Source organism: Setaria viridis, chromosome 6 (assembly GCF_005286985.2).
Source record: "Setaria viridis chromosome 6, Setaria_viridis_v4.0, whole genome shotgun sequence".
NCBI lineage: Eukaryota > Viridiplantae > Streptophyta > Magnoliopsida > Poales > Poaceae > Setaria > Setaria viridis.
In genome coordinates, this window is record NC_048268.2 from 5,794,069 (window position 1) to 5,807,166 (window position 13,098).

General features: G+C 48.5%; 1 protein-coding gene across 1 annotated transcript; it reads right to left on the minus strand.

The window, feature by feature from the left end:
- Positions 1-8,847: 8,847 nt before the first annotated feature.
- On the minus strand, positions 8,848-12,231 carry LOC117861274 (protein ALP1-like). Its single transcript, XM_072294499.1, has 4 exons — positions 11,570-12,231; positions 9,681-11,123; positions 9,374-9,599; positions 8,848-9,290 (listed from the first exon to the last, which is right to left on the minus strand). Exons 2-4 carry the CDS (start codon positions 10,176-10,178, stop codon positions 8,848-8,850), a joined length of 1,167 nt encoding a protein of 388 aa, XP_072150600.1. The 5' UTR covers positions 10,179-11,123; positions 11,570-12,231.
- Between the last annotated feature and the right edge of the window lie 867 nt (positions 12,232-13,098).

Sequence of the window (13,098 nt, forward strand, 5' to 3'; positions counted from 1 at the left end):
TATCAGGCCCAGCTCATCCCCGTGGGGAGCCCCCGTGCTTTTTGTCAAGAAGAAAGACGGGAGTATGAGGATGTGCGTGGATTATCACGCATTAAATGAAGTCACCATTAAGAACAAGTACCCTCTCCCCAGAATTGATGACCTGTTCGACCAACTGAAGGGAGCCAAGTATTTCTCCAAGATAGATCTAAGATCGGGGTACCATCAGCTCAAGATCAAGGAGAGCGACATTCCGAAGACCGCCTTTGTCACCCGTTATGGTCAATTTGAGTTTACAGTGATGTCCTTTGGATTGACCAATGCCCCGGCTTATTTCATGAACCTCATGAACAAGGTGTTTATGGACGAGTTAGATAAATTTGTCGTAGTCTTTATTGACGACATACTCATCTACTCCAAGAGTGTCCAGGAGCATGAACACCACTTACGGGTGGTCTTGGAAAAACTGAGAGCCCACCGACTCTATGCTAAATTCAGCAAGTGTGAATTTTGGCTTGAGAAAGTGGCATTCCTTGGTCATATCTTGACCGTGGAAGGAGTAGCAGTTGATCCTGAGAAGGTGGAAGCCGTCTCCATTTGGCAGCAGCCCACTAGTGTTAGTGAAATCAGGAGTTTCCTGGGTTTAGCAGGGTATTATCGGAGGTTTATTGAGGGATTCTCCAAGATAGCCTGGCCCATGACTGAGTTCCTCCGAAAGGACAAGAAGTTCACCTGGACCGAGTCATGTGAACAGAGTTTCCAAGAGCTGAAGAAGAGATTGACAACAGCCCCAGTGCTAACCCTGCCAGACATCCAGCGAGACTTCGTCGTCTACTGCGATGCATCCCGACAAGGATTAGGGTGTGTCCTCATGCAGGATGGGAAGGTTGTGGCATATGCTTCCCGACAACTTAAGCCCCATGAGCAGAACTACCCAACCCATGACTTAGAGTTTGCAGCCGTAGTGCATGCCCTCAAGATCTGGAGACATTATCTGATTGGGAATAAGTGTGAAATCTACACCGACCATAAAAGCCTAAAGTACATCTTTACCCAACCCGATCTGAATTTAAGGCAGAGGAGGTGGCTAGAGCTGGTAAAGGACTACAACCTAGAAATCCATTACCACCCCGGCAAAGCTAATGTTGTAGCTGATGCCCTGAGCAGAAAGTCCTATGGACAGCCCGGACCCGAGGATGCCTGTCTACGAGAGGAAGTGGCCCGATTGAATGTGCACATCACTCCCCAGAATGCTAGTCGTAGGCTAAGTGTCCAGCCCACCTTGGAGGATAAAGTCCGAGAAGCCCAAGGTTCAGACCAAGACTTAGCGAAAATCCGCAAGCAGACCGGAGAAAATAAAGCCCCGGATTTCAGAGTAGATGACAAAGGAACCTTGTGGTATAAGAACAGAATCTGTGTCCCCAAGGACGGAGAATTTCGGCAGACCATTATGGATGAAGCCCATAACTCAGCATACTCCATTCACCCCGGATCCACAAAGATGTATATGGACCTAAAACAGAAGTACTGGTGGAACGGGATGAAGGCAGACATAGCTCAGTTTGTCGCCTGTTGTGATACCTGCCAAAGAGTCAAGGCCGAGCACCAGAAGCCAGCCGGCTTGCTGCAACCCTTGCCTATCCTGGTTTGGAAGTGGACCGACTCACCAAAGTTGCTCACTATCTGCCCGTACGGACCACCTACGGTGGAGAAAAACTAGCTCGACTCTACGTCGACAACATAGTGAAGATGCATGGTGTGCCCAGCCGGGTCGTCTCAGATAGAAGAACTCAGTTTACCTCTAGGTTTTGGAGGAGCTTACACAAAGCCATGGGCACCAAACTGGATTTTAGTTCAGCCTATCACCCCCAGATAGATGGCCAAACAGAGCGGGTAAATCAAATCATGGAAGATATGTTGAGGGCGTGTGTCCTCACCTATGGAAAGGATTGGGAACAAAGTCTACCCTATGCAGAATTCTCATACAATAATAGTTACCAAGCCAGTCTAGGCATGTCACCATTTGAGGCTCTTTATGGTAGAAAGTGTCGGACCCCTTTGATGTGGTCAGAAGTCGGAGAACGTTCCCTGGTCGGACCAGCTTTTATCAAGGAAGCAGAAGACCGTGTAGCAGAAATCCGAGAGAAGCTGAAGGCTGCCCAGTCCAGACAGAAGAGCTACTCGGACAAGAGAAGACGGGAATTGTGCTTCAATGAGGGAGATTTTGTCTACCTCAAGGTATCCCCGATTCGGGGTACTCGGAGGTTTCAGGTGCAAGGAAAGCTAGCCCCTCGGTACATTGGACCTTACCAGGTGTTAAAGAGAGTTGGAGCCGTAGCGTACCGCATTCAACTGCCCGAAGAAATGTCGGATATACACCCGGTATTCCATGTCTCCCAGCTGAGAAAATGCTTGAGAGTGCCGGAGGAACAAGTACCCGTAGAGACATAGACCTACAAAAGGACCTTCGGTATCAAGAAGTACCTGTCAAGATTTTGGACACTGTCACCAGAAGGACAAGAAATACAGCAGTCCGGATCTGCAGAGTATAGTGGAGCAGGCATGGCGAAGAAGAGGCCACGTGGGAACGTGAGGACGCGTTAAAGAAGGAATTTCCCCATCTCTTCAGGACTCAGTCGAATCTCGAGGACGAGATTCAATTTAAGTGGGGTAGGTTTGTAACGCACGCAGAAATCACTAACTAAATTCACCCGTTAAAAACTGTCTTTAAAACCTTTTTACCGCTGAGCTCCCGGAAATCACAAGTCTCCCCGGCGATTTCGCCGTCCCGGTACCCATGCCGACCCCCACCTATCCCTTTTACCCGTGCCCGAAAATCTCGCCGCGTGCCGTTGTCAGACGCCGTGCGCGTGCCCTGACCGTGTGCCGCGAATGCCGCCGGTCTCTCCCTTTTTTCTCTCTTTTTCCTCCCCTTTTTCCTTTTCTTTTTTCTCCTTCTTCTTTCTTCCTCTTTCTTCTTCTTCTCCCTCCTTCCTTCTTCTCTCTCCTTCTCTTCCTCCTTCCTGGTGCCCGAACCAAATCGGCCCCAGCTCCTTAACTCCGGCGCCCCTAGCGCCACGCCGCCCGGTCCGCCGCTCGCCTGGGGTCCGCTGCTCAGCCCGGCCCTGCCGGTGTCGCGCCGGCCTCCTCGGACGGCGTGCCGCCCGCCGGCCCCTACCCCGGCTCCACCTCCGGCCCGGTCACGGCACCGGTGCCGTGCCGGCCACCGCCGGCCGGCCGCCCCTTCGAGCCGAGCCCCTACTGCCGCCGGCCCGTCCTGCCCGGACCCCCACCTTACCGCCACCGCCGGCCCCAAGCGGCACGCCACCGCACTGTGCCGCCGGCGCCCCTTGGTCCGGACCCCCACCCGCCGCCAGGCTATAAAAGAGCCATTCCACCGGGCTCCCATCGCCACACCCCACCGCCCAGCTCGCCACCGCCGCCCGCGCACCGCCGCCCAAGCCGCCGCCCGCGCACCGCCACCTAAGCCGCCGCCCGTGCACCGCCGCCCAAGCCACCACCACCACCAAAATACCATCGCCGCCCGCCCCGTATTCCGCGCCGAAACTCCAAGGTGAGGGGACAAATGGGCCTCCCTTCCACCCGCCGCCCCCCCCCCCCCCCAACTCCTCAATCTCTCTCTTCCCTTCCTGGAAGAAGAAGAGATAAAAACCTTTCAATTTCGATCCAACCCCCAAGTTTCCCCAAATTACACATAGGCCCCTCCACCTCCGAAAATAATTGCAAACAGGTCCTGGATTTATTATAAATCATCCCTAAACCTCCGTTTAAGCCCCTAATCCGTGTTTAACCCATCATTTCATGTGCCAAACTCCCTCCAATTAATCCCAAATTTTACCACGTCATCCTCCAGAATACTTTCGCCGATCTATATCCAAATTTCCCAAAAATAATCCTTCTACCTATTTTCCGTGCATGTTTCCTGTTCGGAGCTCAAGGTTAAAAATTGTTTCCTCTTTTATTTATTTGTGTGTCTGTTTGCGTGTGTGCCGTAGATCGCGGATTGCCCGAGGAGGAGCCCGAGGAGGAGTTTGACTGCGAGCCCGAGCCCGAGGACCAGTACCGCGAGCCGGAACTCCCGGAAGGCTTTGAAGACGGCAAGTCCAATCTCACCCTTTGATGCATACTTAATACCTAGTTTTTCAAACACAACCTATTGGCCTGTTTTACAAAATGCATATTATTTCACCGGAAGACATGGTTGGATAGCCACCCCTTGATTGTTATGAACATTCCTTGTTGTCCTGTGCTTATCTCTAAATATGACTCGCTCTGTTTAGATGATAACCGCCGCTAGAACGCTTAGGAATTTGTTACTCAAATGCAATCATTATTACACTAGGTGTATTCGGGAAATAAGTGCGTGTGTGGGTGTCCACGCAAGAGAAATGGCTTTTGGGGTTGGGAAAAAAGGATGTGTAGACGGGATGGATGGGTGTTCCTCGTGTGGGATGCCATGTTGTTGTGCTCGTACCTTGGTGGTTGAGCAATGTCGGGAGATATCCATCCTGTCGTGATTAAGGACCGAGTTGATGTGTCATCTTGCCTAATTCCACTATCGTGCAACCACTCGACCGTTGTATGGGCAACGGCTTAGCATAAATCCCACTAGCTGAACTGTTAGTCCTTAGGGGTGCTGGTGAGCAACGGGAACCCATGGAAAAGGAGTAAGATCTTGGTGACTTAGGTCCCGGTTACGGTCTCATGGACGAGCTGTGAACCCCTTGGGTGTTTCCGCGAGGGCTAGCCAGCCTTAGCTAAGGTGGGTAATGGCTTTGTTAGGATCTGTACCGTCACTAAGGTGATCGTGCTGCGGTACCCTACTTGTGGGAAAAGTGTACACCCTCTGCAGAGTTAAAACCTATCCGGGTAGCCGTGTCCACGGCATTGGACGAGTTACGGCTTGGTCACATAACTAGTGTTTGGGCAAGAATGTCATGTGTGTGTGTGTGTGGAATTTCAGAAGAGTCCAGCAGTTGTGCCGTGCGCTATGACGAACGGGGAGTCCGATAGCGTTAAAAACTTGGGTCCTTTGTGTAGGATCCACCCCACTCAATGTTTCGATTAGTAAAGGAAAACTTTACAAAAACCCTTTCGAAAACGATCCCCTGCATGTGTTAAAATCTAGCTTTTCCGCAAATGAACTCTAGCCTATCCTTGTTATACTTGTGCATAAACTTGCTTGTATCCCCTCCGTGGATGGGGTTGGACTTGTTGAGTACGTTAGTACTCACCCTTGCTTCATTGCTACAGAGGAAGACCCCGATTTCGTCGCCGAGGACCTCGAGTAGAGGTTGTGTCCGCACCCGACGCTGCCTGTGGTGTTGGCCTGCCCAAGATGCTGCTGCTGCCGTGTAGTCCCGAGTGCTATCTTTTGGCAGTCGCTTGGTTAGCCGCCGTTATTTATTTACTGTTTATCGCTGCGTGGCTTTCACGCCCACTCCCTCGGGAGTTGTACGGTAACTGAATTATCTGTCGAATAAATGTGCTATCAGCCTCCTGGGACTGATATTTGTATCACATTTAGTCTCTACTTATGTGGGGACGCTTCAACAGTGGAGGTGTCATCCAGCCTCGAAAACTTGGTGAAATCGGGAACTTTGTACCGATGGGGAAACGGCAGTAAGTCATAAGTAGGCGGGTATGGTGTCTTGTATGTGTAGGTCTGCATCTTCGGTTTTAAACCGAATTGCTCTTGAATCACCTCCGCTATACGCGCCGTCCAGTCTGGTTGTTACTGGTGGACTATCGGCTGGGTAATCGACATGTGCTGGTAGACCGGCGACGAGATGACTGGGTGGTGGGTGAGAACGTGGGGCACTTGATGTGACGTGGCCGGTTGCGTAGTCGGGATCGGCTGTCTGAGTGAACCGACGGCTTCGTCATATAGAACGATCGGCGCGCCCCGAAGTGCTTCCGTTGCTTCTGCCCCCCTGCTCATCTCCGGCACGACGGACTGATATTGTGGCATCATCGGCCGCGCAGCCGATTGGAAAGGTGCTTGGATTGGAATGCGTCCATAGCTGGCCAATTGATCTTGGACGGCCGACACCGATGGTGCCCCCCAAGGCATTGAATTCGAAGAAGACAACTGCGCGGAGGACAACTGAACGGACTGCGGCTGGAGATACGGCGCGCTGTTAGGCCCCAGAGGGATTGATGATGAGGAGGTGCCGGGACCTCCAATTGGAGCCTCGATCGGCTGAGGAGCCGAGTAGGGTGTATTTGAATAACTCCTGGTTGGGGCCGTGATAGGTGGAGCATATGCCGGCCCCTGGTACCCTTGGGATACGCTGTTGGCCAAGGAGCTGATGACGGCATTGTATACAATATTAGAAATCACCGGGGATTGATCAATGAAAGCTTGATAGACAGATTGTTGAACCATCTCGGACATCTTGCCCGATTCCTCGGTGATTGTGATCTGGCGGCGAGTTGAAAACGGAGTCTTTTTGACAGTTTACCCGCTCCTGGTACGACTGAAGGATTGCAGACATGTCTTCCGGTAGTATGCCATCTGTTTTTCCAATTCCTCCTTCTGGTCGTCCCTGAGGTCTGCTTCCGTCACTTCGATGACGTTGTCCTCCGAGACTTCGGTAGCTTTTGACATAGTGGCAGTTCTATTTGTCCCACCGGGCGTGCCAAAAGTGTGTTGGCGCTAGAAATCGGCTGATCGAATTCCCAGCGTCGGACACACGACCCGGGAGAATCTGCTTAACTCCTGTTCGGGTGATCGCCCTGGTGCGGTTCGCGCGACGTTCCAGCCAATCTGACCTGCTGATTGGCAAGGAAAGAAACATGTCAGATCCCAGATGTTGCGATCGGCTAAAGTTCCGATCTCAAGATAGCTTATCAGCGAATCGGCCGATTTGCCGTAATAAGGAAATCGGCTATAATGCAGCCGATTACCGGGCAGCGTTAATAAAGAAGACTGCTGGAGTAATCTAAACAACACTACAGTAACAACACTAGGAACAGATCTAAATCGGCTGTACGTAGAACGAATAGATTGAATAACGAAGTACAGGAAACCCGAAAGTTCCAATTCCTAGCTGGATAACTGGTGATAAAGTTAGAACAACAGGTAAAACCTAGAATTCTAGTGAATATCGATAACTGATGAATAAATCTAAACGAAATGACAGCGATGCGCCCGAAGTTAAAGCTTAGATGTTACTCGGTAAACGGAACTTACAGAATCAGCCGGAGGTCAAGTTGATGCAGCCCAGCCAACTCGTACGAACTCGTGAAAAAGAAGAAAAGTATTGGCGAAGTCGCCTGCTTGAAAGTAAGTATAAGGAAATAGTAGTTTGTTGTATTGATTTGATGATGATTACAGATCTATGAAGGTGGCTATTTATAGCCTGTTACAAACGACTCCTTAACCGACTAGAACTCTATCTCTAATTTTAAACGAAAACGAATATTTACAAGTACGATTCGTACTGGAGTTGATCATCATGCTCTCATGGGCTAACTCCCTTTTTATCTTCATAATCCACTTCAAGCCCATACCGGCCCAATTGCTCCAGCCTCCTAATCGGCCGATTTTTAACCACTCCATCGGCAAGGGACAGCCGATTACGACCCACATGTCGGGGGCTCTGACTACACTGACCCTGGGACCTAAGGTCGGGCGAGGCGGAGATCCTCCCTCGGAGGGTCGGGCGCATCCAACCCTAGGACTCAGAGGTCGGGCGAGGCGGAGTTGAACCCTTGAAGGGTAATCGGCCGATCCTTGACTGTAGCACCAATCGGCCGATTTCCAACCGTGACCTCTGTGTCTTGCCGCAACTCCTGATTTCTTCCTTTCCTGACGCCGATTTCATACGTGTCAAAATCTGGCGTCAACAGTTTCATTCTATATATTGTGTATATATATTGTGTAACCTGATAACACAAACTGATAGTTGTATATGAATGTTATCTGTATATGAATGCCATTTGATGGTAAAGTTCACTACATCTAGAATATAAAAAAAATTGAAGTAGATTATACAAAAAATTGAAAGTTGTATTTACATTAAAAGGAAAGCTGCAATTATCCTTAGAAAGAAGGAAGGTATGACAGGTAGGAGGTAATGTCACCATGCTTCTGCAGAAGGTTATCATAACCAGCTATCCCTCGATCCAAACAGAAAACGGGATCATCCCATCCCACGTTTATCCCTCAAACCAAACAAAAAACAGGGACGCCCCTGTCCCTCTAACCAAACAAGAAATAGGATCATCCTATCCTAGAAAAGTAGGACAGGACCATCCTGTCCTACGTTGTCTCCCAACCAAACACACCCTAAGATCCTTGAGCCTAGCAATCTTAACCCACCTCTGCCTCCATTTGCGCAGGTGGTTATAAATTTGGTTAGTGATGACATTGACTTCAGCAAAATCAGAAACCATCCTAGCAACTTGCCTAACATGCACTTCCTTGAAGCCTTTGTCAGTTTTGACCCCTTGCCTAACCAGATCATGAAACCTCCTAAGTATGAAGGCTGACTGAACACTGGTCCATTGCATTGGCCCCCCAGGCTGGGCTCCATTGGGTGGAGGGGCTGATGGGTTCCCTTCCTCCACAGCAGCCACCCCACCCTTGGCCCCTGCCTCATTGACAACACCAACAACATCCTCACCCATCACAGCCATGTCCTAACCATCATACCATCAGAAAAAGAAACACCAAAGCACTTAGAAATCAAATAGCAAAGAAAATACTGCATGCAAATATCATACCATGCATATTGTTCATGATTGTAGGTACACATCATAGCAAAGTACCAAGGTCATAGAACATATTACAAATTCATCAATGCTACTTAACAGTACATGACCCCAAGTAGTTTAGTGGAATTAAACTCTAGAAGATCCCCTATTCTGCCACATTTGTGCAGCCCATGCATCCCTTTGTTGTGCCCAGGTTCCATTGTCAGGACTATTTTCTGGCTCAGGGGGGGTATCAGTGGAGTTAGGAGTCCAAGCAGCTTCATTGTGGATATGTTCATCTTGTCCATGTCTAAGTATCCAATTGTGCAGAATACAACAAGCAAGAACCAACTTCACTTGGGTTTTGTAAGGATGGAAAAGCTTGTTATCAAGGATTCTGAATCTATTCTTTAGAGCACCAAAGACCCTATCTACTGTCACCCTAAGAGAAGAATGTCGTAGGTTAAACAACTCTCTTTGATTTTGTGGCCTATTTGAACCAAACTCCCTCAAGTGGTACCTTGTACCACGATATGGCGGCAGGAACCCAAGCCTGGCTGCATATCCAGCATCCACAAGATAGAATTTCCCTAGACAATGTAACAAATGGAGATGGTTTATCAGTTTAGTGTGTGCAAGTATTGTTGGCATGTGTGTATGTGAGTTATGGTACCTTGTGGGACTGTAAGACCATGTGCCATTTCAAGAGCATCTGATAAAATCAGAGCATCATGTGCAGATCCCTCCCAACCAGCAAGCACATATGTGAACCTGAGATCAAAGTCCACTGCTGCCAGTACATTCTGAGTGACGGTGTGCTTCCTGCCTCTAAAGGCAGCTTGCATCTTCAAAGGAACTCTAGCTAAGACATGTGTCCCATCAATTGCTCCTATGCAATCCTAAAAATAAAAAGTCATATTAACAGGTTGCTACCATATGGGTAAGGTCAGTTGGTTTGCAATTAGGAAAGGGCCACCAACCTTGAAATATGGGTTCCATCTCCTGCTGCCAAAGATCCTAGGATGGACACTAGTGGATGGTGGAACAATCAACTCATTTCTCAACTCACCAACTGCATACAAGACTTGATGAAAGAACCTACTGATAGTTTCAGGTGATCTCCTAAATGTCATGTTAATAACCCTGAACCTTTGGTTGTGTCCCACTACATGCAAGAACATTGCTACCTGTTCTTCAACAGTGGCATGGATGCTATCCAGAACCAACTCTCTAGACCGAAACAAGTCACACAGTTGGAAAAAAGGTGCCCTTCTCATCTTTAGCAGGTTGACACAATGGACATCATCAGATTCATAAATGAATCTGAGGTTGCTATTCCTCTCTCTGTCCCTCTCTGCCATGGGTCCATAGGTAATAGATCGAGCATCCTCACTTCTCCTTCTAAACCATAAGAAAAACCATGCAGCAACAACAGCAACAAGAGCAGCCGCAACCCGGCACCTACCTTGCAAGTCCATGTCTAAGAATACAATGCAGTGTTCATTAGAGCTCAGTACAAGAACTTGGGGCACTACAAGAAACCTTGTAATCTGTGACGAACTAAATCTGTCACAGATTGCTGAAAAACCGTCATAAAGCAACGTCTGTGATGATTTCAGATAACGTCATGTATTGAGCGTCACAGATTAACGCTGGTGACGTTTTCTTCGTTCCCTTCATTTTCGTCACAGATGAGCACAATCTATGATGATTTTAAATTGTCACAAACCACCCTCGGGCCCATGTAGCCCAGCTCAGACCCAATGTTTTGTGATGAAAATAAACGTCATAGATGGTTACCACGTGGCAGCCAACATGGATGGTGACGTGACATGGACGCTGATGTGGCAGATGATGTGGCATTCACGCTGACATGGTAGATGATGTGGAATTCACACTGACATGGCAAATGATGTGGCATTCACACTGACATGGCAGATGACGTGGCATTCACGCTGACATGGACGTTGACGTGGCATTCATGGTGACGTGGACGCTAACGTGGCATTCACTCAATTGGGCCATTTTTCAGCCCACATATGAAACCCACTAAACAGGCCAGAGCCCACCAAATGCAATTTCAGCCCATATATCACAATCATCATTTCAACCCAGAATACATATAATATTATATCAACCAAAATAACAGCAGTTAGCATGTCCAGGTTCCAGCAAATACATTCAGATCATTCAAAAATAGCAATACATTCATGTTTCTCTGCTTCCAGAAACAACAGTTAGCATGAACAGTTAGCAAAAACCAACAGGACCAACAGTTATCATGCACCAACAGCTAGCTTGGTCAATTTTGACCCAGAACAAGCTCAAGCTTGGCCTTCAACTCATCTTGCTTCGACCTGACAAACACTTTGACCTCAGAAACACCACCATTTCCTGCTGCCCTACTCTTCACCCGAGCTTTCCTGCAAGTGATACACGATAAGTTTAACATTCATTTTGTTTTCTTGGAAAATACCCACACTAAGATGTGTAACATTCCAATAGAAAGTCACTCTACCAGCAATTATCTTGTTAGCTTCACATTATATAGCAGGTTGCATAGAATATTTAACTCAGAAAAGCACTTTTAATACTTTGTCAAGAAGAACATCTGAAAGACTGCATATAATGCACCGAGTACTCTACAAACTGCAGCAGCTTATTACAGATGGATCATCGATTATTATATATGACAGCTCCATCAGGTCTGCATGTAATGTAATGTAATGTAACATATAGATGATAAGCTATAGCTAACTAATCTTTCTCATTATCCAATCCAGCATTACTGTCATGTGAGAAGTGGGACTTCAACTCAATCCAGCATTGGTAGTAACCACGGTCTCGGCACGGGGAATCGAGAGCCCACCTGCACACGCGAGGGATCAGCGAGGACTCGAACATGAACGCCAGCGTGCCGCGCAGCCTGAATGGCTCCTCCTGGTTCTTGGCATCACCAGCTCGGCGAGGCCCAAGGTAAGTAGGCAAGTGACTTATAAAAAAGTAAAGATAAAAATCAAACTAATCAAAGAAACTGGAAAATTATAACAAAACAAGGTTATATATTGTATATGGAAATATTACTCAACAGCCAACAGTCAGTAGCACAAACAACAAGCATGAGCAGCCGCAAAAAACAAACATGTAACTAAACTTCCATTTACTGCTACAATTTGGGACAACCTCTAAAGTGACATGGAACAAATGAAGTATTCCATTGTAAACATTGATATAATGAAAGCAAATAAAGTACTCAAACAGTGCTTGTCACTGTTGGCAAATCCAAATTCACCACATCTAAACCGTACAACAACAAAAATATAGGTCAGCAGCTTGAAGAGATAGAGAGCTTGCGCAAATAACGAGGAGAATGAAGAACAAAATCACCAGCTGCAGGCAATTAGTGGCGGGATAATGGGGCTTCGGATTATTGTTGGGGAAGGACAACAATCCCACGCACAGATCCGCTGCTCCTGCGTTGCAGTAACATTAGAGAATATCAGAAGGTGTAGGCCAGCAAATGGGGAAAATATCTACCTCCAGAGTACCAAGTCTTCCCCTCCAGGCCGTCGCAAACCTCGTCCGCGAACGCCCGCGCCCGGCCCCCTTCCTCCGCCTCCGAGCTGCCTAGCCTAGCGCCGGATCCGAGCTGAGAAGGCGAGGACCGGAGCCTGGGGCCGCCATCGCCACTAGGCTTCAAGCCACCGACCGCCCTAAGCAGGTCCGAATGGAGGGGGGAGATCCGAAGCTGTGGGAGACCGACCACCCTAAGCAGGGCCCTAGGGTTCTCCCAGTGGCGGAGATCCAAACGGAGGGGGGAGGGGACTTACTGGGGACGCCCGCCTGACGAACCGGCCCCCTTCCTCTACCTGGCCTACCACCGGATCTAGGGAGGGAGGCGCGGTCGTCGGCGCGAGGAAGAGAGGAGAGTGGGGGGGAGAAGGGAGGAGGGGCGCTGTCGAAGGTGGAGGAGGGAGGCCCGCTGGGGTGGGGCGGTGAAGGTGGGGATGGCGTCGTGGGAGGAGGAGAAAGGGGAGTGCGGCTGCGGAGAGGAGGAGAAAGGAGAGTGCGGCTGGAGGTGGCCGGTGCCAATGGTGTCCGGGAGGAGTTAGGGTTTGGGCAGGGGATGCAACATGTTATATATGATGGGAACGCGATCAGAGTCGTCGAATCTGCGATGAACGGTTGGAGATGGTTGGGCTATTTGGGTCGAAATAGCCCATCTTCCATTTCTTCTCTGCTTAATATTTTTCTTTTTCTTTTTTCATTTTATTGCACCATTGTGAAGTAACACACAAAAAAAACTATCTTATATATATCAATATATTTTTAAAATGTAATAAACAACATATAAGTTGTTACATAGGAGTTTCAAGAATTTTTTAATAGATTTAGTAT

Bases quoted from the DNA above. Each gene is read 5' to 3' on its own strand.
- LOC117861274 (XM_072294499.1), bottom strand. From the start codon at position 10,178: ATGGACTTGCAAGGTAGGTGCCGGGTTGCGGCTGCTCTTGTTGCTGTT. The intron at 9,600-9,680 runs GTTGGTGGCCCT...TTTTATTTTTAG, and splicing joins GATGGAACCCATATTTCAAG to GATTGCATAGGAGCAATTGA. The intron at 9,291-9,373 runs GTACCATAACTC...TACATTGTCTAG, and splicing joins TGGTCTTACAGTCCCACAAG to GGAAATTCTATCTTGTGGAT.